The sequence below is a fragment of the Lissotriton helveticus genome, chromosome 9 (assembly GCF_964261635.1).
Source record: "Lissotriton helveticus chromosome 9, aLisHel1.1, whole genome shotgun sequence".
NCBI lineage: Eukaryota > Metazoa > Chordata > Amphibia > Caudata > Salamandridae > Lissotriton > Lissotriton helveticus.
The window spans coordinates 1,195,595,989-1,195,621,855 of NC_136070.1; the positions used below are offsets into that span (position 1 = coordinate 1,195,595,989).

Sequence of the window (25,867 nt, forward strand, 5' to 3'; positions counted from 1 at the left end):
TTTTGTACAGTGTAAACATGTGTCCCTTTAATCTGTTAACTAGCATTATCGGCTCACAATATGGTAGGTGCCGTGAGCCGCCTTATGTTTTTGAGACCTTCTGTACAGAAGTGCCTTGTGTGATTGTGTCTTTAGGCAACCAAGTCCCCTGTCCCTAACGTGCCCTGTGTTCTCTATGCTAGCAAATCTGTGGTCAGTCTTTTATTTGTGAATTAGCTAGAGAAGACCGAAGACATGTAGCCAATTGAAATCTATGCATTGTGGGGTTGCTGTATTCTACCTGGGTGTTTTAAGTTCATAAGCTTTTTGGGACTCAATTTTGCCAGACATTGAAGACCAATGGGTCTTAAAGTGCCTCTTATGCTGCATACTTAAATTCACTTACTCCATATGGTACAACAACCAATGTGCCCACAATGTTCTGATCTAGCAAGCATAGTGATCTAGCATAACTATTTTTCTCTATTCTCTAAGACTATATTTAACCCATTAACTCCTATTTTGCTAATTTGTGCCTTACTGTTTTTTTGGTAGCTCTCCTTTTTCTGTCGCCTTACAGAAGACAAGAAGTCTGAGAAATTCTTCAAGGTGTTTTATGATCGGATGAAGGTGGCCCAGCAAGAAATTAAAGCAACAGTAACTGTGAACACAAGTGACTTGGGGAATAAAAAGAAAGATGAGGATTCCTTGGAGAAAGATGCACCAGTGCGTAAAAGAGGCAAGTGCACTACAGTACCTAACTTTAGAAATCCAAAAACAGACTACGCTTTGCTCATGCTGTTGACCTGTTCTAGTGTAGACGTGCAGCTGCAGTTCATTGTGTATTTGGCGGGTTTCCTAATAAAAAGTAACATTCTGAGCCTAAGATGTAAGTTGGTGCAGTGAGTCTTGTTAGCCAGGAGAGTTAAAACAGCTCATGGAGAGAAGGGGGTAGCTGTCCACCAAAATGGCCTCTTTTCATACTAATGTGTGAGGTTATGCAAACCCTCCTGAAACTAAATCATACATTAATAAGACACCCTATGTAGGCACATGGCACAGATATGACCTGGGGGGCTTCTTTTAATATGGCACTAACACATGGAGTAAGTAATGAGTTCCAAAATCGGCCAAAGGGGGCCCCAAAAAAGCAGATCCTGGTGTCAAGCAAAGTATAATTGCAGTAGGAGGACCACAAAATCTTCTTGGTTCTAGATTTAGCACGCAGACTGTCCACGAGAGGAGAGTTTACTATATGTGAGAGGTTCCTAGCCAGGGTTGTAAACTAATGCTTACTCGTCCAGCAAACCTTCTGTCAAACAATTCAAATGAATTCTGCATCACTGAGGAGGGAACATAAAGTGAAGGTGCGAATTGTTGAAGAAGGTGCTTCTAAGTGACCATGTATTTGAACTTTTTCTCACCTTCTGTAGTAGTGAAACGTACCAGACGTTTTTGTGATCCATATAGGCAGTTATTGATTTTCTACCTATAAACCACCAAAGAATGTTTAGTCAAAATCCATATCTTTTGTTCATGGAACAAATGTTGAGCGATGAAGGTGGGGATTCTTAACATTTTTAAATGTAGTTGGTCTTGCTCTCTATCAGAATGCTTTGCAGTACGGGAACAATAAAAAAAATGTTGTGCTCAAATTACATTGGTTTATTGTATATTGTTTCTTGCACTGTGCATTCAGTTTCTCCTAAGTTTGCAGCATCTTTGAGAAATCTTGCTTCAACTTTTTTTCCTCTGTGGAGAAGTGTGGCTCAATGGTTAGAGCGGCAGACCCTGATGCAGAAGTCTGGCCGGGACCAGGGTTCAATTCCCGCCTCGGCCGGTCTTGGGCTCAATTTCCTCGGACCTGATAATTCTCGCCTCGGTGCCTATTCGAATCATGAGTCCCACTCTGCAACTCTGGGCAATAGCTTGCTTAATCTCCACAACGGCCCCAGCAACGCTAGGATGCCTGGCTTCACCTTGGGAGTGCCCAGGAGTGGGCACTTTACAGGGAAAGGCCAGGAAGGGTTCCTCAGCGGTAATCGTACAAGTGCCGAGATGGCTCTGGGTAGTCGTGTGCTATACAAGTACGTAATTATCATTTAAGTAGGAAGTCTGTGGCATTTGCAGTCTTTGGCTCACTCACATTCGGGGCACAGTGTGATATAAAGAAGTGGGGCGATGTTGGTCACTTACATGGACTCTGTTGCCAGCTTCCCAATATTTGTTTCAGCTTGCAGATATTGTTTGACGGTGAATCCCGCAGATGTCATGGAGTACTAACTGAAGCTTTTCTTCATTACATATCAGCCACACATCTCAGTCCTTAAGTCACTTCAGCTCTTCCACGACCCATACTAGGTATAGGGGATACTTGACTCCTACAGACGACTGGAAAGGATCATGTCCCCGAATGCACCAGGTTAGTTGCAGCATCCAAACATCTCTGGTAGGTTCCTTATGTACCTTCCATCTGCTCGGATCTTCGTCCAGACATTTGGAAACCAGGGCTCTCTTAGAAAGGCAACTAAATCAAAATAACCTGTGTCTTGCCCGCAAGGAAGTAATGAATGAAAAGCGACATCTGGCTTCAGATTACCTCAGTTTGAAATGTCCAGGTCGGTTTTTTGCTCTTGCTGCACGTAAATGATCCATCAATACATTTTCGGGTTTGCATAATTGGTTGCATTCAGTTTCTAATGAATGTTTCTATTGTGGATTCCTTCTTTGAAATATCCTAGGAGTCTCAGTACATAAAGACTGATAACCAAAATAAATTCCTGTCACCTATGTATTTAGGAAGATGATTATTGGGTCAGGCAAGTTTGCCCACCACGAGCAGAGTAGCTCTGAGACGGGGGACATGGACGTGGTTCTCAAGGGAGCAGATGTGAGTCTATGCATCTCAGAATAAAATTAGTCTTCAATAAAGTATATAGGGACCAAGACCCTTTGGATTCATATGCTGGACCAGCACCCAAAAATACAAGAGAATCGGGTATTTCAGCACATCCTGCTCTTAAATGTACAAGGATTCCTCTGTGAGAAAGAGGAAAAGCAGGCCGCCTTTTTAGGGTATTTTAGAGCAGCTGCTCTAGAATGCTCTGTTGGGCTCCCTTTTTGTAAATGCATGTGTTTGGAGTAGGGGAGAGTGAACTCTTCTTCACCCATCTACCCCCACCTCCTTTTCCTCCAGAGAATCTGACTCTCTGTATTTTCTATCTGACAAACTGACCACCTGCTGGTGCAAATAGCTTATTCTACCCCGTAGTCCATTTGCAGGGAGAATGGAAAGTGACTTGGCTGCAGCAATAGTTTTTTCCATTGATGGATACTATATTAATGACATTGCATATATTCTTGATCAGCAGGCCTGACCATATGGTGCTGAAGGCAAGCCTTCTGGCAAGATCCAGGTGCATGTCCAGAACAGAAGAGGCTCTTGTGCTTCCACGTCTTCTCCTTTAACGTCAGTTTTTCCCCAGTCCTGCTTCAGAATCAGTTTTGCTAGATTATCTTTAATACAGATGTCTGAAGGAATTTGTGCCCCCATTTTTCCTTCCAAAGAGTGAGACCTTGACGATTAAGGGTTGCTTTTTCAAGTCAACATTTGTCTGTAAGCTCACGGCTAGTAGTTCTAGTACATCCTTTCAGTGAATCTCAAGGTCCTCCCCATAAGGTGCTTGGTACCTGCAGTGGTGGTGAGGATGGAATGAGGCATTTCAGGGTAATCCTCTTAACAATTGCATCATGTGACTTAGGTAATGACCTCCTGATGCTGAGCCTAGTGTTTGGAAGCAGTATCCATAAAGCACTCGGAGTTCCTTTTGCCTCAGAAAATCATTTTTCTGTCTTTCCTAATCACATTCGCATAATTCCAAAATGGAGCGATTTCACGGTCTAGACCAAAAGCGAATGTATCTTTTGTAGATCATGTTTGAGACTTCTCAGTGGATGGTTGCTTTTTATATTTTTTGAGAGGGCTACTAAGGGAAAGACTCTAGAAATAGACCGCATTGAGCTGGGGACCGGTTGAATCTGTTAATGATGGTGTTCCAGAAACAATTTGCTCTTTCGTCTGGTGAAGGAATTGGCACTTGTCCAGGACAGATGTTCAACTTTTCGGCATTCTTCATGCAGCTTCATGAGCTGCCAAACATTACTGTTAAGTAGAGGATGACTTTGTCTTTTACCTATACTGCTAGTCACTACATGCAAACTTTGATGATTATAAGAATTCAAGAGGCCCCCTCTCACTGTTTAAAGTAATAGGCCAGTGTCCTGTTTTAGTTCGTTATGTATAAAGTAAATTAATTCATCAATAATGTGGGCTGCTTCAGTTGGAAGTTATTTCCAGCCTCCTCTCTTGAATGATACTGTTATTCAAACACCTCATACATGTTTTACTTATCTGTCACACTACTACTGCTGTAAGTGAACTGAAGTTGACCGCTCCAATGCTTCCTGCTGGGTGTTGAGAGGGAAGCATTGGAAGTTTTTTGGTGGGACTGTGGTAGAACAAATATGTGCATCCAAAGGGACGTTAATAATGGAAAGTTGGTCTATCCTTGTGAACTTAGATGTGCTTTTTTCAATTGAGCTGTGTTCTGTCCAAGCTCGTCAAATCATCCTCAGATTTGTTTTCTCCAATTTTCCCAACAGTGGTTTAAATATTTCATTTCCACACTTGCCCCTCCAGCTGCAGAGGGGTCTCTTTTGTACTTGCTGAAAGTGTGATCCTAGTCTATTTTGCTCCGTTCACAGCCAAAGAGCTCAGCTCTCAGATCACCGAAGAAGCTCGGGACCAACTTCTGGAAGCATCTACAGCGACTAGAAAGGCATACAGCACCTTCCGGCGGGAAGCAGATCCAGATGACCATTTCGCATCGATGGACTGTGTCTCGTCTGCAGCAGAGAAGCCCAAAGATGAGCTGGAAATGAGCGCAGTCATCACCATCATGCAGCCCATCCTACGGTTCTTGCAACTGCTATGTGAGAACCATAACAGGGATCTTCAGGTGAGTGGCTTTACAGTCAGTGCTCCATATTGCTTATAGAAATCTTTGTGGCAAACAGCAGACTGACTCAGTTGAATGGTGGTTGGTCCTCCGCATGGACTCTTGCATAGGTTCATACGCTTAGAGTAGTGCCATTTGTGGTGAGGACCCTTTTGAGTTTAGTTTCTAACTTTAAGCAGCATTTAATGTATATTTTTACTGATACCTGAAGAGTCAGTGCCCATAGATGCTCATGTGTGGTCTGTAAAAGCATGTGAAAGCTTTTTGTTTTGTGATTATTAAACATCTGGTAAGCTCTCCACAAATGTTAATGCTCAACACAGCCGAAAGGCATGCACACTATTATTCTGATGCTTCAAAACCTTAATTTGTATTAATTTAATTTGATCTTCTCCAAATAAATTTCCTTTGATCATTCACTTCCCCAAAGTGTATGATGCAAAAGTCATGTTAATTTTTCTTAATCTTTTATACTTTTACTGCAAACTCCTACATCAAGTGAAGACACTGGTTAGGCATTTCATGCTATCAAAGCGCTTCCTTGGTTAGCATCAACATATTGAGCCCCTATAATTCATGTGCAAATATCAGGATGTGTTTTGGGAGCAGATTGATAGATATACAACCGAGAAAGCAATTCGTTTCCCATCTACTATGGAAGGTGTTGAATGGATTGATTAGAGCTGTATGTTGGGAGTTTAGAAGCATAAGTTATTACGATCTTCCCTGGCCCCTGCCTTGACAGCCTATCCAGTGTTTTGCCAGTGCTGTACTTTAAGATGTTATTTTCTCTGTATATAATAATGGATACCTTATGCGGTGCAATAGGCAAATAGGAATTGAGCTTTATCTGGGCAATTCATAAAAGATTGCCAGTAGAAATGTTATCCACAAACTTGCAGCTTTCCCATCTTCTCCACGTTTGTAGTTCACGGAGAGACACCCCAATGTACGGCACCACCTCCTTGAGGGAGGAGGAGTCTAGAAAGCGCAGTTTTTACTTGAAAGGAGGAGCCTCCTGAATCTTAGCAGCAACTTCTATTGCTTGTCCTTTGTGTTTGACTATTGATCCTTGCATCAGCTTTCCTATGTTGAAGTGGTGGTTGTAGGACACTTGTGATAAAACGTTAAATGAAATTCATTTTTTCAGTGAGCTTTCATTTGTAATGGGGATGGAGTTTGCTTGGTTTTGGTGGAGAGGGACAGGAGGATGCTTTTCTTTATAATTGTTTACAGGGTGGCATATGCTCCTTATGTAGAACCTTTTTATTCACCACTACTCTTAATACATTCCAGCTAGCTTCTTATGTTTTTTCCTCCACTGTTTCACTTGGTGCATCTTTACTCTGCATCTCTTGTAGCACTCATTTCTTTTGGTTCCTAGTGGTTTTCTTAATGAAGAATCCTATTTTGATTTTTTATGGTAAATTGTGTTGCCACAAATATTTTTGGAGAGGATTGTTCATACCACCAAAATCGTGTTTTCTTTGACCCGCTATTAATGGTACCCACAGCTGTCAGAGGTCAAGTATGAGCTATTGTGCATAGCATAGTGATATTTGTCTTCTCTTTTCTTACTGTAGAACTTCCTGCGCTGCCAGAACAACAAGACCAACTATAACCTCGTGTGCGAGACCCTGCAGTTCCTGGACTGTATATGTGGCAGCACTACTGGCGGCCTGGGGCTGCTAGGACTGTACATAAATGAGAAAAATGTAGCCCTCATCAATCAGACACTGGAGAGCTTAACAGAATACTGCCAGGGGCCATGCCATGAAAACCAGGTAAGGTGCATGCCTGTAGTATGATCGCAAGTGCATTGTAAGCACTAGAGGGGCAATCCAGGAGAATCAGGAGGGGGGTGGGCCATTATGTTCACTTGAGTGTACCTGATGGAACATCAGTGGCTGTGAAATAGGTACTATGTCTGGCTCCACATGTGTCTTATCTAAGACATCTAGAGAACGGCTGACGTTGTAATAAGAACCAGATAACTGGTGTCCCACTTTCTCTTGAAGTGATGAAGAATAGAGGCATGCTATAAGACCAATGTAATGGGTGTCCTACCTCTTATTGATGAGATAAAGAATAGGTGCATGGTAGAAGACGCATGTAATGGATGCACTACAACCCACCATAAACTGAGACCCCTTGATTTTAGCTCTTTTCTTGGCACCCTACACACTCACCTGCACCAGTGGTGCACACATCCTCAATCAGTATTTACACAAGCTTAGCAAGAAACATAGAATGTACCTAGACGTACTATCAGCCCTCAGGACTATTCAGACTTTTTGCAAGTGTTGTATTTTTGGAGCCATATTTGACCATTACTTCAAGACCGTTTCCAATAACAGTTGTGCTCTGAAATGAGGCTTAACTCTGAGAATCCATGTTCTATCCATTCCCTCATACACTGTCAAAATTTGCCACCATCAGCTGTTTTTATGTCGTATAAAAACACTGTATATATTTACCTTTACCCTCCTTTCTCCAACATTTCACTATCTTTTCCAGATGTTATCCCCACTAAAACCCATAAAACCTCTCCCATCTGACATAATAGATACCAGTTTTTCAGAAACGTCCTGGAAAAAGCAGGACGATCCAACCCCACAACCACTTTGTGCACTTCAGCTTTCTTCAGACATGAATATCATTTTTTGTCTGACCTGCAGCACTAAGTAGACTTTCAAATTCAGATGCTTTGAATGTTGCAGTTGAGGTTGACCATTGCCTGTTTACCTTAATCAATTTCTGCGGACTTTAACACTGCTGACCACCACCCTCTTCTCATTATACTTGCCTCCTGTATACTCTCATAATCCGATATCTGTGTGAACCCCTTCGAGGAGACCGATCTTGTTCAAAACTGTTACTCAATGATTCAACTTAAAGCCGCATTGTAGTCAGTGAAAGTACTGTACCAAAGACTCTCCCTGGCGTCAGCCAATCTTGAGTGTCCACATTCTAGTGCATGAAAATTGATATGCCTAAATAGAGGTGAGCACCCAGCTCAGGAACCGACTCAACAACCTTCTTCTCAATAATATTGCCTCATCTGTGCATGACAAGTCCGGAGCATCTACATATCCATTGCCTCTCTTAGAAAAAAGGATTGAATAGGATCCAAATGATTTCACTTTGGGAGAATGCACCAAATTGTTTTGAAATTTTCGTAACCATATGAATTAATTTACATGTTCACTTTGAGATCAAATTGGTTGATATGTATTATTGGTGAGAAGGTCTAGCCCCTGTTTGAGTACATCACATTCCAAATCTGATAGGTTTCTGTTAAATAAGTTGACCACGATATTTATCTGTTGCTCATGGTTGTTACTCAATCTGATCGTTATTTGAAGTCTATCACTTCTCCCTCCGTTCCTTTGTCTTCGGATAAGGAATTACTCTCTTCTGTCTGTTGTGATGTTTACTTTGCATTAATCTTATTTGTTTTTTTTCTTTAAGATCAGCAATAAAATGTATCTTACTGGTAGTAGGTCAAATGTGCTCATTGGTGCTTTTTCCTTTTGTCAACCACTGCTTTCTGCAGTAATCTGATCAGTCTCTCTTGCTCTCGGCACAGTCTGATTTTCTGGAGTTGCATTTTCTGTCATATAAATATATATTCTACAGTCGCACTTACCGCGCCTCAGTTTTGAAGCTTTCCTCAATTCCTCAAATCCTCAATTTGCTTTAGGCAAGCTTATGATTTTCATATGTTCCTTAGCTAGTTATATTAACAGCATTACCATGGTGAATGATGTATCCTCCAGTGTGTTCCCATTTGTTTCCCCATACTCCCAGTGGTGTCTTCCATTGATAAAAAATATTTTTTTCGGAGTACAGTCCAGTTGTTGACCTAAACGTTTCACATCCTACCATCTGGCTTATTCCGATATCATTAGTCTTTCTAATTTAATGACAAAGCTTGGTAGCCATGCAGCAAGAGTAACATGCCAAAACATTTGAAGAAAAGGGAGGATGGAAATTGCTATGCACCATATAATCAATGACTGAGCAGAGCGCAAAATATTTGATCTCAGGTCTGAGTACTATTGAAAGCGGGAGTTCAGAAAATGAAAACCACACCAATGAGCAAGAATGAGAATTTGTTTGAGGAAATCAAAATAATTCGTTTAATCAAAAGGAAAACATCACAACAGACAGCAGAGAGAAAATAATCACCAGAAGACAAAGAAGCAGGCAAGAAGATAGAAGTCAGATAAACGAGAGCCAAGGGAAGATACATGATGAGCCAGAGATCCCAAGTATGAGTGGGAGGTTGAAATCTGAGGCTATAAATGGCATGGCCAATTTATTCAATAGAACAGATTTTGAACTTCAGATGCACAACAAAGCACTGTCATTGTCATCAATGATCCTTATCAGCCTATTGGATCTCAAAGTTGACACTTCTAGATTCATACTGCTACAGAAATAGAAAAAAATGAGTGCGCTCTAACAAAGACTAACATTGGAGTAAAGACCCTGTGTAAAGGACTAAATGTGTACTGAGTTCACCATATAAAGTACCGGCCACACAGCCATGAGAGGCCTAAACACAGAAGGTATATAGCTCTGCCCTCCCCACTGAAAATCAACTGTTCACTCAGAACCAGCTCCTTCCTGTATCGTTTGTGCTGCTGGTCTAAGACTATGTATTACCCTGAGGTTTTGTAAGTGTGTGGTCATGCACCTGAAAAACTTGCACCTCTTTTTCTCTGATGTTTAGCAGTAAAGTTACCAGTAAAAATACATTGCTTTGCATAGCTTTGTTCTTGGTAAATAGCCGTATATGGTTTTGTTAGACAAACTCCTCTTTTTTTTTTTTTTTTTTTTTTTTTTTTTTAGAACTTCTTGCCACCCACGATGAGCTGTGTAGTTTCCAATGCTCAGCACTTAAACCCTTTTTCTGTGTAATTTCCATCACTGACACTTGCGGCCGTTTTTGCCCGAGACGAATGCCATCGATGAACATATATATAAAGTGTCCTTTTGAGGGCATCTCAACTACTGTCATGGCCACGCCGAGATTGCCTATGGTATGAACAATCTGAAAGAGACACATTAGTGATAGATTCCTTACCTTAGAATATCCCCAGGCGTCCGACTGGATCCGGAAAATTTTGCGTAGCAATACCCCTGCGCGCTGGCAGGCGTCGTCCGAGGCTCCGCGTCCGTCGTTAGCGCCGGAATTACGTCAGTTCTTCTTTTTTCCGCGCCAGCTAGCGCAGATCCGGAGAAGCTCTACCCCTTAGTCTTTTTGACTAAACTTTTTGATCTTTTTGATCATTTCTCTACTCGAGTCTTCAACTCCGACGGTGCCGGTAGGGATGCCCGGGTTCAAACCCTGTTCCAAGTGCGACCGACTGATGTCGGTTACCGACCCCCATCGCCGGTGCCTGAAGTGTTTAGGCCTCGACCACGACGACCGTACCTGCTCCGACTGCCGGGCCCTGACGTCGAAGGCTAGGTGGGAGCGGTCCCACAAGCGGCTCGAGCTCCGGCAGTCGGCCCCGCGCCGCTCAAGATCCCGGTCCCACGGGAGGTCGAGGGACCGGTCGCGGGGTCGGAGTCCTCGCAGCTCTGGGAGTGGACATCGGTCATCGGGATCCAAGTCCTCAGGTAAGAGGCATGAGAGGTCGGAGAGGCGTCATCGTTCCTCCGACCCACCCCGACGCTCGCACGATGCGGCCGGAGGTTCGGGTGACACCACCCACGCGGCTCCGACTGAGTAGCAGGTGTCGCCACCTGCCCCACACCTTCGGGTCCCTGGGCATGACGCGACGCCAGAGGAGGTCGAGCGGTACCTCATGGCCATGAGGTCCCTCCCTCCTCAGCCGGGTCCCGTGGCGCCTTCGGGCCCAACGGCCCCGGCTGGAGGCCCTAGCGGGTCGGGTGCTTCGGCCCGACGCCGTCAGGTGCTCCGGCCCCGGCGCCGCCGGCGACTTCGGTCCCGGCGCTGCAGGACCTCACCGGATCCGCTTCCGGATCGTCGCCCGTCGACCTCACCGGCCCCTCGGGTGTCGCCCCCTGTGGACGCCGTCCCCAATGTTCCCTTCGGTCTGACTCTGGCGCCGGAGCGGCGCCGCTGGCCGCCGCTTCCGACGGCCTTTGGAGATTTTTATTTCCATGAGGAGGCCCCGTCTACCCTGTCTGACCCTGTTCTACAGGAGCTGGGTGACTAGGGTGATTGGGAGGGGTCTGCGGACCCTCTGGCAGAGGAGTGCCAGTCTCAAGAGGACTAGACATATAAGCTTGGGGAGGCCAGTGGTATTGACACTTCGCCAGACATTGGATTTGTCTCCCCTCCAACCGTGGCTAAGGAGGAGGGGGCTGCTTACAGTGTAGTGTTGACGAGGGCCGCCAAGGCCTTAAACCTTGAGCTCCCCGTTGCGGTCGTGAGGACTATCCTCCTCACTGAGGTCCTTAAACCGCAGGCAAGCTCCAGTGAGCCTCTGCTGCCGTTTAATGAGGCCTTGTGTGACGTTCTTGTGGGCACTTGGTCCAAGCCCGCCACAGGTCCGCCTGTGGATAGGAACGTGGCCAGACGCTACCGCCCGGCTCCTGGCGACCCTTGCTTTTTGTCCACCCACCCCACCCCCGAGAGCCTGGTCATCCTGGCCTCTGCTTCCCAGACCGCATTCCCGACGGCCCCGCCCGATCGGGAATCCAAGAGGGTACGAGCAGTTCGGGAAGAAGGTGTTCTCGTCCCTGAGTTTGGGACTGCGGTCTGTCAATACTGCATGCCTCTTGGGCCGCTACACCCACACCCTGTGGGACACGGTCGCGGACGTGCTGCCACAATGCTCGGAGGAGGTCCGGGCTAAACTCGCCCAAGCCCTTGCGGAGGGTCGAGATGCAGGGCGATATTCCAATCTGGTGTGGGCTGGATACCACGGACTCACTGGGCGGGGCGATGGCCACGACTGTGGCGGTTCGACGCCACGCCTGGTTGAGGACCGCCAACTTTTTGGCCGATGTCCAGTCCACTCTTCTGGACATGCCGTTCGATGGCCGTCGCCTCTTTGGCGACAAGGCAGACCATGCGCTTGAGCGTTTTAAGGACTCCAGAGCTACGGCCAAGTCCTTGGGCCTCTCGGCCCCACACCAGCAATCGGGTGTCTTTCCCTCCTTTCATGGCCACGGAAGGGGCGCCCCCACACGAGCTGCCAGCACCGCAGAATGTTCAACAGCGCGGTGGCGGCCGTGGAAACGGCCGTAACGGCGGTCGGGGACAATGGCGGGGCCAGTCCACACCTCCCTCCGCAGCACCTGCCTCAAAACCTTCCTAGTCCGTGTTTTCAGGCCCATGTGACGCCGGTTGGTGGCAGGGTTCGCCATCACCTCTTCCACTGGCGCAATGTCATGTCGGACAGGTGGGTGCTGCAAATCGTCCGGAGGGGCTACTCCCTCCCCTTCGAGGCGTCCCCTCCAGCCATGCCACCGCAATGCCACCGAGTATCTGGGGATCATTTGCGACTTCTGCAGGGGGAAGTTATGGCCCTCTTGGCCAAGGGGGCCATCGAGCACGTTCCTGTGCCAGAAGTAGTGTGTGGTTGCTACTCCCACTACTTTCTGGTACCCAAGAAGGGCAAAGGGGGCCTACGCCCTATCTTGGACCTACGGAACGGCAACGGCTTCCTCCGAAAGGAGAAGTTCAAAATGCTGACACTGGCTCAGGTCCTAGCTGCCCTGGACCCAGAAGACTGGATGGTAGCGTTGGACTTGCAGGACGCTTATTTCCACATCCCCGTCCTGCCGGCCCACCGGCGCTACCTGCGGTTCACGGTTGGCCACGAGCACTTTCAGTTTACCGTGCTCCCCTTCGACCTTACCAGCGCCCCACGGGTGTTCAAAGGTGATGGCGGTGGTCACAGCTCATCTGCGCAGGTTAGGGGTTTCAGTCTTCCCCTACCTCGACGACTGGTTGTTGAAGGCGGGCTCACCCCAGACAGTAGTCGGCCACCTCCAGACGACGGCAGACCTCCTGCATCAGCTGGGGTTTTCCATCAATGTGGCGAAGTCACACCTATGCCCCTCTCAGAAGCTCCTCTTCATCGGAGCGGTTCTCGATTCGGCGCAGTTTCGGGTTTATCCTCCCGAACAGCGGGTCCGGGATATACAGGCTCTGATTCCACTCTTTCGGCCTTTAGCCCGCGTCTCGGTCAGGTTGGCGCTGCGGCTTCTGGGGCTGATGGCCTCCTGCATCCTTCTGGTGCATCACGCTCGGTGGCGGATGCGGGCTCTGCCGTGGGACCTGAAGTTTCAGTGGGCCCAGCATCAGGGCAACCCTTCCGCCCATGTCCTGATCTCTGAGAGCACTGCAAGCAAGAAAGCTGCATGGTGGCTCTGGGACCGCGATTGGGTCAGCGGCAGATACCTCTCCCTTCCCCAACCGGAGCACGTAGTTGTGACGGTCGCGTCCCTCCAGGGCTGGGGAGGCCACATGGGAGAGGCGGAGATCAGACGCCTCTGGTCTCCGGCGGAGTCCCGGCTCCATATCAACCTTTTGGAGCTGCGGGCGATTTGTCTAGCACTGAAGGCATTCCTCCCCTCTGTCCGGGGGAGTGTAGTGCAGGTGTTCACGGACAACACCACCGCCATGTGGTAATGCAACAAACAGGGCAGGGTGGGGTCGTGGACCCTTTGCCAGGAGGCTCTGCACCTCTGGCAATGGCTGGAACAGCAGGGCGTGACCCTGGTGGCTCAACACCTGGCAGGTTCTCTGAACGCCAGGGCGGACGAACTCAGCCGTCGGTGCATGATGGATCACGAATGGCGTCTGAACTCGGACGTGGCGCAAGGCCTCTTTCATCGATGGGGAGAGCCTTGGTTAGATCTATTCGCCACCGAAGAGAACACGCAATGTCATCAGTTCTGCGCGTTGGAATTTCCAAGGCGGGACTCGCTTGGCGACGCTTTTCGTCGCGTGTGGAGTTGCGGTCTGTTGTACACCTTTCCGCCTATACCACTTCTGCCCAGAGTGCTGAAGAAGATCAAGCGCGACCGGGTACAAGTCATCCTTGTGGCTCCGGACTGGGCACGAAGGTACTGGTATCCAGAGCTACTCAGTATGTCAGTCGATCCCCCGGTTCGTCTGCCTCTTCAGGAGGACCTTCTGTCGCAGCAGCAGGGGACGGTCCTCCACCCGAACCTGTCAAGTCTCCACCTACAAGCTTGGCGATTGAGCGGCGACAGTTGAGGCCATTTGACTTGCCTCCTGAAGTCTGTAATGTCATTCTGGCAGCCAGGCGTCCCTCCACAAAGTCGGTATACGCCTGCAGGTGGAACAAATTTGTGGCATGGTGCACAGCAAAGGCTGTAGATCCTCTTGCTGCCCCTCTTTCTGAGGTTCTTCTCTTCCTTCTTTCTCTTGCCCTGCAGGGCTCTGCTCTGGGCACTATCAAGGGGTACCTTTCTGCCCTTTCAGCCTTTCTAAGGCTGCCTGATCAACCTTCTTTGTTCAAGTCCCCTATTGTAAATCGTTTTCTGAAGGGCATCACACACACGTTCCCTCCTGTTCCGTTTGTGATGCCTCAGTGGGACTTGAACCTTGTTCTTACGTTTCTGATCTGCGCTCCCTTTGAGCCACTTCACAACTGTCCTCTCCGTCTTCTTACGCCTTGAGACCTCTTTTGGTGATAAGCGCGCTATATAAAAGCTATATAAAAGCATTTGACATTTGACTTTGAAGACTGCTTTCCTGGTTGCCATCACCTCTGCCAGGAGAGTGAGTGAGCTCCAGGCTCTTTCCTGTACACCCCCTTTCCTTTCTGTCCATCCGGACAAGGTTGTGTTGCATACTAAGCCATCTTTCCTGCCCAAGGTTGTCAAGGCCTTCCATATCGGGCAGTCTATCACCTTGCCCACCTTCTTTCCGCCACCGCATCCCTTCAAAGAGGAAGAGCGGCTCCACCGTCTGGACCCAAAATGTGCGCTTTCATTCTATTTGGATCGCACACGCCAATTCCGGGTGGATGACCAACTCTTTGTTGGTTACGTGGGCGCTAAGAAGGGGAAAGCGGTGCACAAGCGGACCATCTCTTGGTGGATCATCTTGTGCATCCAGGCATGTTACTCCTTTGCTAAAAAGGAGCCCCCTGTTGGATTGCGGGCTCATTCAACCCGGGCCACGGCGACTACAACTGCCCTGGGCCGGGAAGTGCCCTTGCAGGACATTTGCCAGGCAGCTACGTGGGCCTCGCTGCACACGTTTGCAAGACACTACTGCCTGGACAGTCAAGTCCGGAGGGATGGCTTCTTTGGCCGTTCCGTCCTCCAGGACTTTCTGGTGTGATTATTGGTTCGCAGACCCACCACCGGGGTTGGTATTGCTGGGGTATCTATTCTAAGGTAAGGAATCTAATACTAACGTGTCTCTTTCAGATGCACAAGTTATTACTTGTGTAACGATATATCTGTAAGAGACATTAGTTAGTATTAGATTCCTTACCGACCCACCCATCCTCCCCGTTCTGCGAACCGATTTATAGGGTTAAGGTCATCCCCTTTCAAGGCCCTAGTTTCATGGCACCAGTGTTGGTTCTGTCATGGCTCTGCGTATCTGCCGTGGAAAAGCTGTGTATCAGAACTGACGTCAGCGCGCCTGGGCGGCGTCTAAGTACTCCGACGTCATTCCGGCGCTGCCGACGACGGACGCTGAGCCGCGGACGACGACTGCCGGTGCGCAGGGGTATTGCTACGCAAAATTTTCAGGATCCAGTCTGACGCCTGGGGATATTCTAAGGTAAGGAATCTATCACTAACTAATGTCTCTTACAGATATATTGTTACACAAGTAGTAACTTGTGCATCAGGATGGCTAGTCATAGTCTTTCGGGTGACCTTGAGTACTGTCAAGGGGCCGTGCAGCGAGAACCTCTTGCTAGCTCATGAGAGCAAGAACTCGCTGTCCCTGCTTGACATGCTCTTCCTTTACCGTTTTTTTTCTTTACATTCTTTAATTGTTAGAGCTGTTGATCATATTATGAAATTGAGATTAAAAGTCGAAAAATGCAGAGAAAATACCCGATGAGCTATTCATGCACTGGTGAATTGGGACCAAAAAGCAGGCCTAGAAAATGTGTTAATACAGTCGCCTAGTCTAGCCACTGGGTTCAGCAACTGAGCCTAGCAGCCTTTAGGTAGGGGAGAAATTATGTGCAAAACTGCATGTCACTTAAGTGCTGTTCTCCAGGCTTGAGTTCGTGCTGCCTCCTTCCACCCCCACGAGCAGCTCCTAAATTCCCAGATCTTCAGTCCAGAGGGGCATGTGCCTGGGAAGCTTGAGCACCGAAGAACCAGGAAAAGGGAGGTGCAGGTGTCCTCTTGAAGGGTGCATTAAGAACTTGTTGGGGCCATGCTGTTAGAAAAAGGTAGTGCCACCGACACGTGTTCGTAGAAATTCAGTTCTGGATTACTAATTAGCACGTGCCGTTTTGCCTGGGCACCCGCAGAGCAGCACCGCCTTTTTGCCCCCGGCCATGTGGCTTGAAGCCAGAGTTACAGCATGTCCCAGCTTCTCTGCACACGGATGCTGCATATTATGTAACCGGCATTTTCTCCGAAGAGACAGGTGATGCATCCGCCTGTACCTGACTTGTTGCGTGTTTCTTCCTGTGTCTTTGATCTAGCTCAGTCTGTCCTTTCTTTGAAACCGTGGGAGTCCTTATGTAATCCTGAAGGTTTACTAAACAGACAGTGAGTCAGTGTGCTGACATCCAAGCTGCCAGGGTGCGTGAAGTTTACTACAGTGAAAACATTGTGTAGAAGTGATGGAAAACGTTTTGGTAATGTTAGTATTGTAATGAGAGGAACACGTAAGATTTTAATGCAAGAGTAGTGATGTGAGGAGTGAAAAGTATTTGGAATTGTTTGAGAGCAATACTTAAAGTATAGAGCTCCATTGAAGCGGATACGATCCGTGATCTAAATAAAACACCTTTAAAGAGTTAATCCAATTGTCTCAATAGGTCTTGAACCTCCAGCAGACACCAACATTCTAGATCTGTTGTTGGTGATGGTTAGTGAGGCAGGACTAGTCTTCTAGTGACTTGATGGATATGAGACCTCTGAAGTGCTGACCGTTAATTCTAGTACCTGAAAGTGCTTGTGGCTAGTAACGACACAGAAGTGTATGAAACCGGTTCTTTAAGAAAGGAAATGTGATATACATGTGCTATGAAGCGAGATTACATTGATCCATCTAAAATGAATGTGGAAAGTTGATAAAAAAAACATCGAAGTGTAATTGACTTGTGATGTTTGAGTGCCTTAAATCACAAGAACTGGTTCCAGTTATTCAGCTGGCTCACAACCACCTGCCTGTCTTCTCTAGTGAAAGACACACAAATGATGGACGAATGCAGAACAAATTAAAACATTCACCCCTAGTCATGAGATCTGTGTTAAATACATCGTTCTTTTGCTCACCATGCCACCCCAGTTGAGACCCAGCCATATGCATATCTGTCTTGACCTTGCTCCTCATGGGAACAGTCCAGACTGAACTGCCAAGCTATGTACTCTCTGGACCGGAAACAATCATCCTAGGACCAGTTTCGGGGTTTCACCCATCATCAGCCAGGCTAGCTTGAATCCAGTGAGCCCGGGACCACGTCTGGGCATACCCGGGGCACTTAGGGCAAGAAAGCAAAAGAGACACAAATGATGGACGGAATGCAGAACAAATCAAAACGTTTATTGTAGTCCAGAGATCTGGTTTAAATCATCCTTTTCCGCACTACGTCCATCATCTCTTTGTTTTTGCTTCGTGTGCCCCAAGTTGGCAGAATATTCCCAGATGTGGGCCCCTTGCTCACTTTGCCACTGGAATTAAGCTAGCCTGGCTGATGAGGGGTGTTGCCCCAAAACCGGTCACAGGATGCTTGTTTCTGGTCCAGGAAGGACCTGGTCTTGCAGTTCGGACTGTACCCATGAGGCACAGGGCAAAGACTGATTTGCATATGGCTGTGTCCAAACTGGGGTGGCGAAGCGAGCTAAAGAACGAGGATTGATTCAACCCAGATCTGTGACTGGGGGTGAGTGTCTGAAAGGTTTTAACGCTCCTTCCTTCATCTCCTTGTTTGCTTCGTGTTCTGTAATGGGCTTGCACCTGGCTGAAATTACTCTTTTCCACTGTAGTCCAGCACTTAGGAGTTTATCTTGTTAGACAATAACATTAAGTGTTAGAATCATTAAATGGAACACTTTGTGAAGCAGCAGCTTACTATTTTACCTTGAATGTCTCTACTCCTAGTAACACCTGTTATCAAGAAAAGGCACGCACATGCGTCCAACAGCTCAAGCGGGGCAAATACTGAGCCATACCACTTTCAGATCATTTCTAAGGCATCAGTAAAGTCCTCCTGTTACAGTTCCCCAAAGCTAAAGTCCTGTATCCTCAACTCATGGATAAAACGTTACCAAGAAAACCAGAGACTGACCGAAGCAGTTCCCAAAATATAAGAAGACTCTTGGACCGTTGTCTGTCAAGGAAATCTCAGAAACGTGCAGATGGCACTAGCACAGCTGATGGCGCTATAAGGACACACTGATTACAGACTCTGCGCCGACGATTTAACATAGCGGATGTTGCCAGTGGCCTGAAGTCACTCATTTGGCATGCATATAGTTGGTGACGAATAATATATGGAAATACATTGAACTGTCTACAAATAGAGTTCTGAGATACCTTGGTCTTGTATTTGTATAGTGATTATGAGGGAGTGTCTCCCTTCAATAACTACTTATGTTTCCGAAAACTAAAACTTGACTCGATTTAGAGGGTAAACTGCAGCCCTGACTGCTCAAATGGGCTTGTGCGGTTACCTGAAGGTAAATTTAGGGAATGTTCAACTGTATCCAGTGATCCGAATAAATATTGAGAACATGTTGATGCGTTTGAGCCTTTTCACATGAGGATTGAGCAAGACTTAATTAAGTTAGCGTTCCAGTGCCAAGGATTACTCTTTAATCAGTATTCAAAATTAATTGGTGGTGTGCAGTGGGCAGTTTTAGATTAAATGTAGCCCATTGATTCTGTGACTTGGTGAAACTCTGTCGAAGAGCATGGGCATAGTGAGGTAGAGAAAAAAATAGGATGTAAAACCTGGCTTGGTACGGATAGAGGCCTGAGGATTCTGTCCTCTATTCTCTTGGGATGCTTTTATGTTCGTATGTACTCCTTCCACCTTCCAAAGTTTGTAATTTTTAGAGCGATGATGCAAGAACCAAAGATGGCGGCAACAGGAAGTTACACATAGTATGTGATGGCTCACAGGAGGTCAACCTTTTTGCCGGGCATGTGCCCCATTATGGACGAAAAAGAAAAGCATATGAGATGCATTGAAGTACTAGCACTCTGTGTGATAGAGGAACAGTGCTGACGAGTTCTAGGTTTCTACTGCATACAAAATGGACAGTGCTCGACATGTAATGGTCGCGGAGGCATTTAATTGAAATCAAAAGGGTAATCAGTGGCCCGACTAGCATGAACCAAAGAGTCTTTTGTTGCACAGCTGTGAACCCTCATTTAACACATTTAAAAAATATATATATTTTAAATCAGCCTTACTATTGGTGGTTACCAACTATTGTTCTGCGTAATGACACTTAAGATTTGGGGTAAGTATTGGCTTCCACTATTTCAGGATTGTATGTTTGTCTGCATATCATGAAGTTTATATCCTTGCAATATTCCTGCTAAAAATTGTGCGGTATGTTGTGACCAGCAATAATACGGCCGTCCTAAATTTGTTAAATATAGATGAATATCTGCCGATGTGTTGAAGTTTCACATCTGGACAAAGTGCTTTTGATTCATGGTAGTTGGGAAACGGATTATCTCTTCATTTGAACGGGTTCTTCTGGGTCAGGTTAGCTCAACTCCCAATTAAGATGTGTTGTTCCCCACGGCTAAACTCTCTCTTGCTTGCCATTTATTGGTTATTTTCCTCGTGGCAAAATCATTGCAGTCCTTAGTCTGCAGTTTGTGTTAGCAGATAACCAAATAGCTGATTTGCATAATCATGGACTTGATTGCCACTCAATCACAGATTGCTTACAAGAAAAAAAACTGTGTATGTCCATAAACTACATATTTCTTAAAAGACCTTAAGATGGTGATCATGCTCCTTTGGAATAAACAGTCATCCATTTTGAATTTCCCATAGGCCCCACATGTCCGTTAGAATCAGGTGTAAAGAGCATAAGTGTTAAATTCAACGCCGTTTTATCATTTGCCCATCAAGGGTCCGCTGTCAAGGACCAACCTTCATTATTCATAGAGTTTATCAATGATATGTTTATTGTTGAGTGGAACCTCGCCAATGCTGCTGGTTCCAAGTTGTATTCTCATTTAGGATGTGATGTAGTACTTTTTTTTTTCCAAACCTTATTGAACAAGCGGTCAAAATTGTGCTAGTCAAAAAGTATTCGGTATTCAAAGATTCAATCATGACTCTGAGGTTCAAGAACAGTTGGGATGGCACCAGAAAAAAGATTTGATAAAGTTTATGATTGGTATAGTCTGAAAAGCCTCAAAAGTGGGATCCCTAACTATTTAGCCAACAAGTTTAATTTTCAACAATCAAATGTCTTGCGATCACCACTTTTCAATCGTAACTATTTTAATTCGACAGTCTGTACTATGCAGTACCAGCATAAGTTTTAGAAAATGATATGTTCATCAACATGAAGGCCGTCTCAAGGCTGGGTTAGCGTGTGCCCTTTCAGTAGCACAGTCGTTCCGACACGTTCCAAAGTTAAAAGCATCCGATCTCGAGTCCGGCTGACCGTTACTCACTTAGAATAATCAAGCTTGGACATGACCAATGCAACAGCGACTGTAATTTAAGTGTGCGGCTCTTGAAGGATATGAGAAACCAGATTTTATGGCAGCTGAAGCCTAGGTGGCCAATGTTTGGGAAAACAACAAAAAACACATTGTTCACTACTAGTGCTTGCATTTGGTGGGAATGGGCAAGTGTTCTGACCGTGATGCATTTCCAAGTACAGGAACCCCCATCTTTGGACTATTTGTTTCCCTCGTTACTCGGCTAAGCACACTTAATACTGTAATCTCACAGCTAGCATCTTCTCCCTGTGAGTACTAGAGGGCTTTTGAAGTTGGGATATAGTTGTGCTGTTAAAACTGTGATGAATCTACACAAGTTACCTTTCTGGGAAACGATAAAAACAAATAGCTGCTTTGGGGCCAAACCTTTATTTTATTTATGTTCAGGCTAAAGCTATTTTGGCGACATCTTGAGGAGTGTTACAGCTTTGCTAAGTAAATCCTACCCTTTTACATGTACTATCACAAGTTTACCGAATTTTTTAGATGGACAAACTTCTTTTAAACTTAGAGGGCTTTTAAGAGTGATATACTGAGGAAATATAGGTATCACAAACATGATTTTGTTTAAGCCAGTCTGCATTCCATCGAGGTGACTTCCGATTTTTTTCAGATGCCACTGTCTGATAACTGCTTTAATTGTAGGAAAAGTTTGTGCATTTCTAAGACTCTGCATGGGATCAGTTTGGACTTCCATGAATGCCATAAAACTGAGTAATAGTGTGCATTATCCTCCGGTTCTTTCAGCAACAGCTATACTCCAAAGCACATTTTTCTCATCAGCAAATGGCAGGCCAGAGGACACCTCTTTCCACTTTAACATTCCCAGACTCCCTTGCTGTTTATTCGGACAGCTCTGCCAGAATACTTGTAATGGATGATAGACGAGAGATCTACCTGGCTGATTACCCTGGTGGGTTCATGCTGGTAACCAGGACTTGAATGCATCTATAGACGCAGAGAAGAAATGCCATTTAAAAAGACCTCTAAATTTCCAAAAGGAAACATGCGCCCAAGATTCTGCACTCATGCAGTGTTCAGTCCCTGAAATTAATACAGCTCAGATTTTATTCCAGCCACATCTCTGAAAATTAGGACTTTGATCGATAGCAGCTCCTAATGTTGAGCATGCTCTCGACTCTGAAACCAAAATGGACTCCATTATACATCGTACATCACATTTACCAGCCAACTAAGCCCCCCCCTCCATTCCTTCTAGGTCGGCACTGAAGGATGTAGCATCAATTCTTGCTGATGAGGGATGCAAAGCAGCTGTTCCCCTCGCCGAGCTGGAAGAGTAACTTTAATGACCCCCCCGTCCTTGAACCAAAAGACACTGAAATTATATTAAAAACTCCCACACATTTGAGGAACAGTTTCCAGTTCAGCAAGTTGTGAAAAGGTAAAGAGCCATGAACCGGGAGGAATACTTAAGATAACATGATGTTTGTTTTACTTTTGTTTCAGTCTAGCTTTTTCGCCACAGGCTTCATACTGTTTGTTTTCAAAATCTAAGCCTTCCATCTTTTTTTTTTTTTAGTTCAAAGTATTTTATTAGAAGATTATTGTATATACAGTACAGTACCAGTACAGTGAGGGTAAAACATGTAAGTTCCAGACGCCGTAGTTATCGGACAAATATTGTGCTTAAAGGCTGTGCTTTCCCTTACTCAACTTGGCACTCCAAGAAGTCTCCCCAACTTTTTCAGGGAGGATGCTTTTACCTTTGTTTTTTTCGCTACAGCCAACTTCCACTGTAGATTGGAAGATGTCCCAGTGATGCCACTGTTGGGCACTTTCTAATCAAATTATCAGAAAACTGAACATTGGTTATAATTTCTCTTGCTTCACCTCCACGGTTTACAGAGGTTTGCCTGGACCTTCTCAGAGCAGAGAGTTTCGAGTGCTGAAGTGGTTTCAGAAAGCCAGCGGAATCGTTTTAGTTTCGCAGAGGAACATCCTTCCACTTAATACAGTTTTTCCAAGGGTTGGTTTTTAGTAAAACTACGTCAAATATATTTCCATATCCTCATCGAGCATGGTCACATGATATCTCTTAATTTGTGCGGTCACTACTGTAGGTGCAAACACCTCCCATTGTGGCTGATTTTAGGCTGTGGTGAAAGTTCATCAGTGTCCATGCCTCTAAGGTTGTCTCTACAGGATCTTTAGTGGATGCATCTTTATCCCTTACAGCTGAGGGTCCTATCTGGTTTATACACTGCCTCGTACATTTTATTCTTTAGCAATTCATTTTATTGGGAGACTCTTGCGACTACTTGGGAAGGCACTAGCCTCCTTCAGAAAGTCTCCATCCTTAAAGGAGAAAGCAGGCTGATGGGCCCATGACATCTGACTGTTGATTTGAGTCTTTTTCACTGGCTTCATGATTCCTTGTGGTGTTTAGCAACACCAGGCAATAGTTTGTCAACATGGCACTTCATTGTGGACTTTTATTGGATAACTCAATGCATTCTATGAGTTGGGGGCGTGTTTCTGCTCAGCTGGACCAACTGAACTAAATGCACCTGAAAGGCAGGCCCTCATATAGGACTGAATGCTGTTTCAAGTGAAAGCATGAGATGCAGGCCTTTGATTAATGCCTGCATTTACAGATGCCCAACTTTGTCGAGGTTTGTGTGGATGTGAAAAAGCCTTCAAATGGACAGAGCCAAAGGATGTGAGTGCAGAGTTCGAGGTTGCCTAAATGTGCCCTTTCCAGAGTGAGGCCAGCTGAAGTAATTTAATTCCCTTTTATGCGGCGATTCCAAGTTACCTGGAAATGAACATTGTGAGCCCAGTCATTGTGGCACATTAGTATTTATGCCTTTGACAGCTATTCTGTTTTGGTCCTCTTAACAGCTTCATCTGCGTATGGCTTTGAACCTTGTTAAAATTTACTGCACATCCATGGCCAATCATTAGTGGAAGGCAATAATTTACCTCTTAGCTGTAAACTCCATTCTCCTCCTTCAAGGGGATGTGTCAATGGTGTGCTGTCAAATGAACTCAATCAAGAAAGAGGGAAAATGGTGAGCTTTTGCTGATGAACAGATTCTTGCAAATTCTATATTAAGTTCAGTTAATTGCAAAACGTTCACACCGAGATGCCACTTCGGAGGTGATTCGAGCGCGTAATTAATCAAAATAACATTAAAGCAATAGAAGGGCATGGAGTGACTTGTATGAAGTCAATAAAACTGGTTACCCAGTTCATTATGCTTGTAAGTTTCAACCATTTTATGAGGATGGGTATTCAAATTCAAACCTTATGTTGCAGCATCCAGTTCATTAGATAGTTCTGTTAAATAATCAAATGTAGGGGTGGTTGTTCATAATATTGCATCCTTTTTTTTCTTTGACCACTTAATGGAAAAGCAAAGGTAAGCTGACTTGAAGTAAGTAAAGTCTAAGAGCAAAGTGAAATTGCTTAGAACAATGGGATTGTTAGTTAAGTGGCATTATCACTTTTCTTGTGGCTGAAGAGCATGCATGGCAGAAAGAGGAAACTGCCTCATTGTTGAGTCACTGGTAACTAGTTCCAGATTTCTATTTGGAAGTCACCTAGACAAGATTCCAGATTTAAAGTTCGAGTAGTGCGTTTGCAGCTTTAGGGCCCGGCTACCATTCTGACTTGTTGCAGGTATACTTCAAATCAACCCAACAGCCAAGACCCAGAGTTGCTGTTGCACCTTGCAGCTAGTTTGCTACCACAGCCTACAGACTTTATTGGGACCATGCTAGTTATTCATCCAATAGGGATTTCCCAGAAACCAATAAGATCATGATCAGTCCTGCTCAATTAATGTTTTCCTACCTAAATCAATAAAAGGGGTGCAGTCAATTATCCAAAGCATAAATATGGATCCTTCCCATACAAGGCACAATAAAAAAAACTTGTTTCTATAGACTTCATCTTTCATCATACAAAATATTTGGTTCAAATGATGTGATGGACGATCGTTAATGTACAGTTAACTCCATGAATAATAGCATTCTTTAAAAACGGAGTAAATCGATCAGGTCAATGTGCTTGATCAACTATATAGAAATATTGAAAGGATATTTTACATTAATTATGAGCCAATGTGTGTCAGTTGCAAACATAGGACAGTTGTATACATGAGCGGCCTGAAGAAGCGCCAGGATGCAGTGAAACACGTTGCGGCTCACGTTCACAAAAATGTGGCTGTGATTAAGATTAGGATTGGTTTACCCTTAGATTTATTCATTGGATTGACAACAACTTGGAGTAATTGACTTAAAATAAACATAGCATTGGACCGAACCATCTTGTGGATTTGGAGATTTGGGGATGAACAATGGGGATGGTTATTTGATAGGGATGTTGAAATTTTGACTGCTAGAGCTGTCAAAACTCGAATTTCTCAATGTGGCAATAGAAACGAATGTATTTCTTGTGTGTAGCTAAGCCTGTGTGTGTGTGTGTGTGTGTGTGTGTGTGTGTGTGTGTGTGTGTGTATGTATATATATATATATATATATATATATATATATATATATATATATGTGTGTGTGTGTGTATATATACACCATGTTTATATTTTTTTGAGCTGATATAAATAAGTTTGATTATTTGCCCACTAGGGCGGAATTGCTATAGTATATAAGGTTCATATAGTTCATCTCAAGTTTATGAACTGATTTTGCAAGTCATATGCACTTTGAGAAAAATAGTTCTCTTTCAAAATTAGTGCAGAGCTTATCAGCTTAGAAATAACGTTATATTCAGTTTTTATGTTTTGGAATTGAATGTAAATTTGTCTTAATTTGACATGTACTCATTTATTTGACTGCATTAATTTTGGTACATGACTTGCTATATTTATGAATTGCTCGTTATAATGAAATTTATTGGCACTTTGCGAGATATAACAACCAATCCAAAATGGAGGCTGTGCTAGTCGCACTAAACCTAGGCAGCTCTATAGTCCTTTTTTGATTGTTTATTGTTTACACTTTATATCATGTGACCTTAGTGAAA

At 45.1% G+C, this 25,867-nt stretch overlaps 1 protein-coding gene across 1 annotated transcript in view; it reads left to right on the forward strand.

The window, feature by feature from the left end:
- ITPR1 (inositol 1,4,5-trisphosphate receptor type 1) overlaps positions 1-25,867 on the forward strand; it is a 1,533,308-nt gene that overhangs the window by 1,199,072 nt on the left and 308,369 nt on the right. The window contains exons 40-42 of the mRNA XM_078661662.1: positions 535-718; positions 4,744-4,997; positions 6,581-6,781. Coding sequence (XP_078517788.1) covers positions 535-718; positions 4,744-4,997; positions 6,581-6,781 — 639 coding nt within the window. The remainder of the gene's footprint in view (positions 1-534; positions 719-4,743; positions 4,998-6,580; positions 6,782-25,867) is intronic.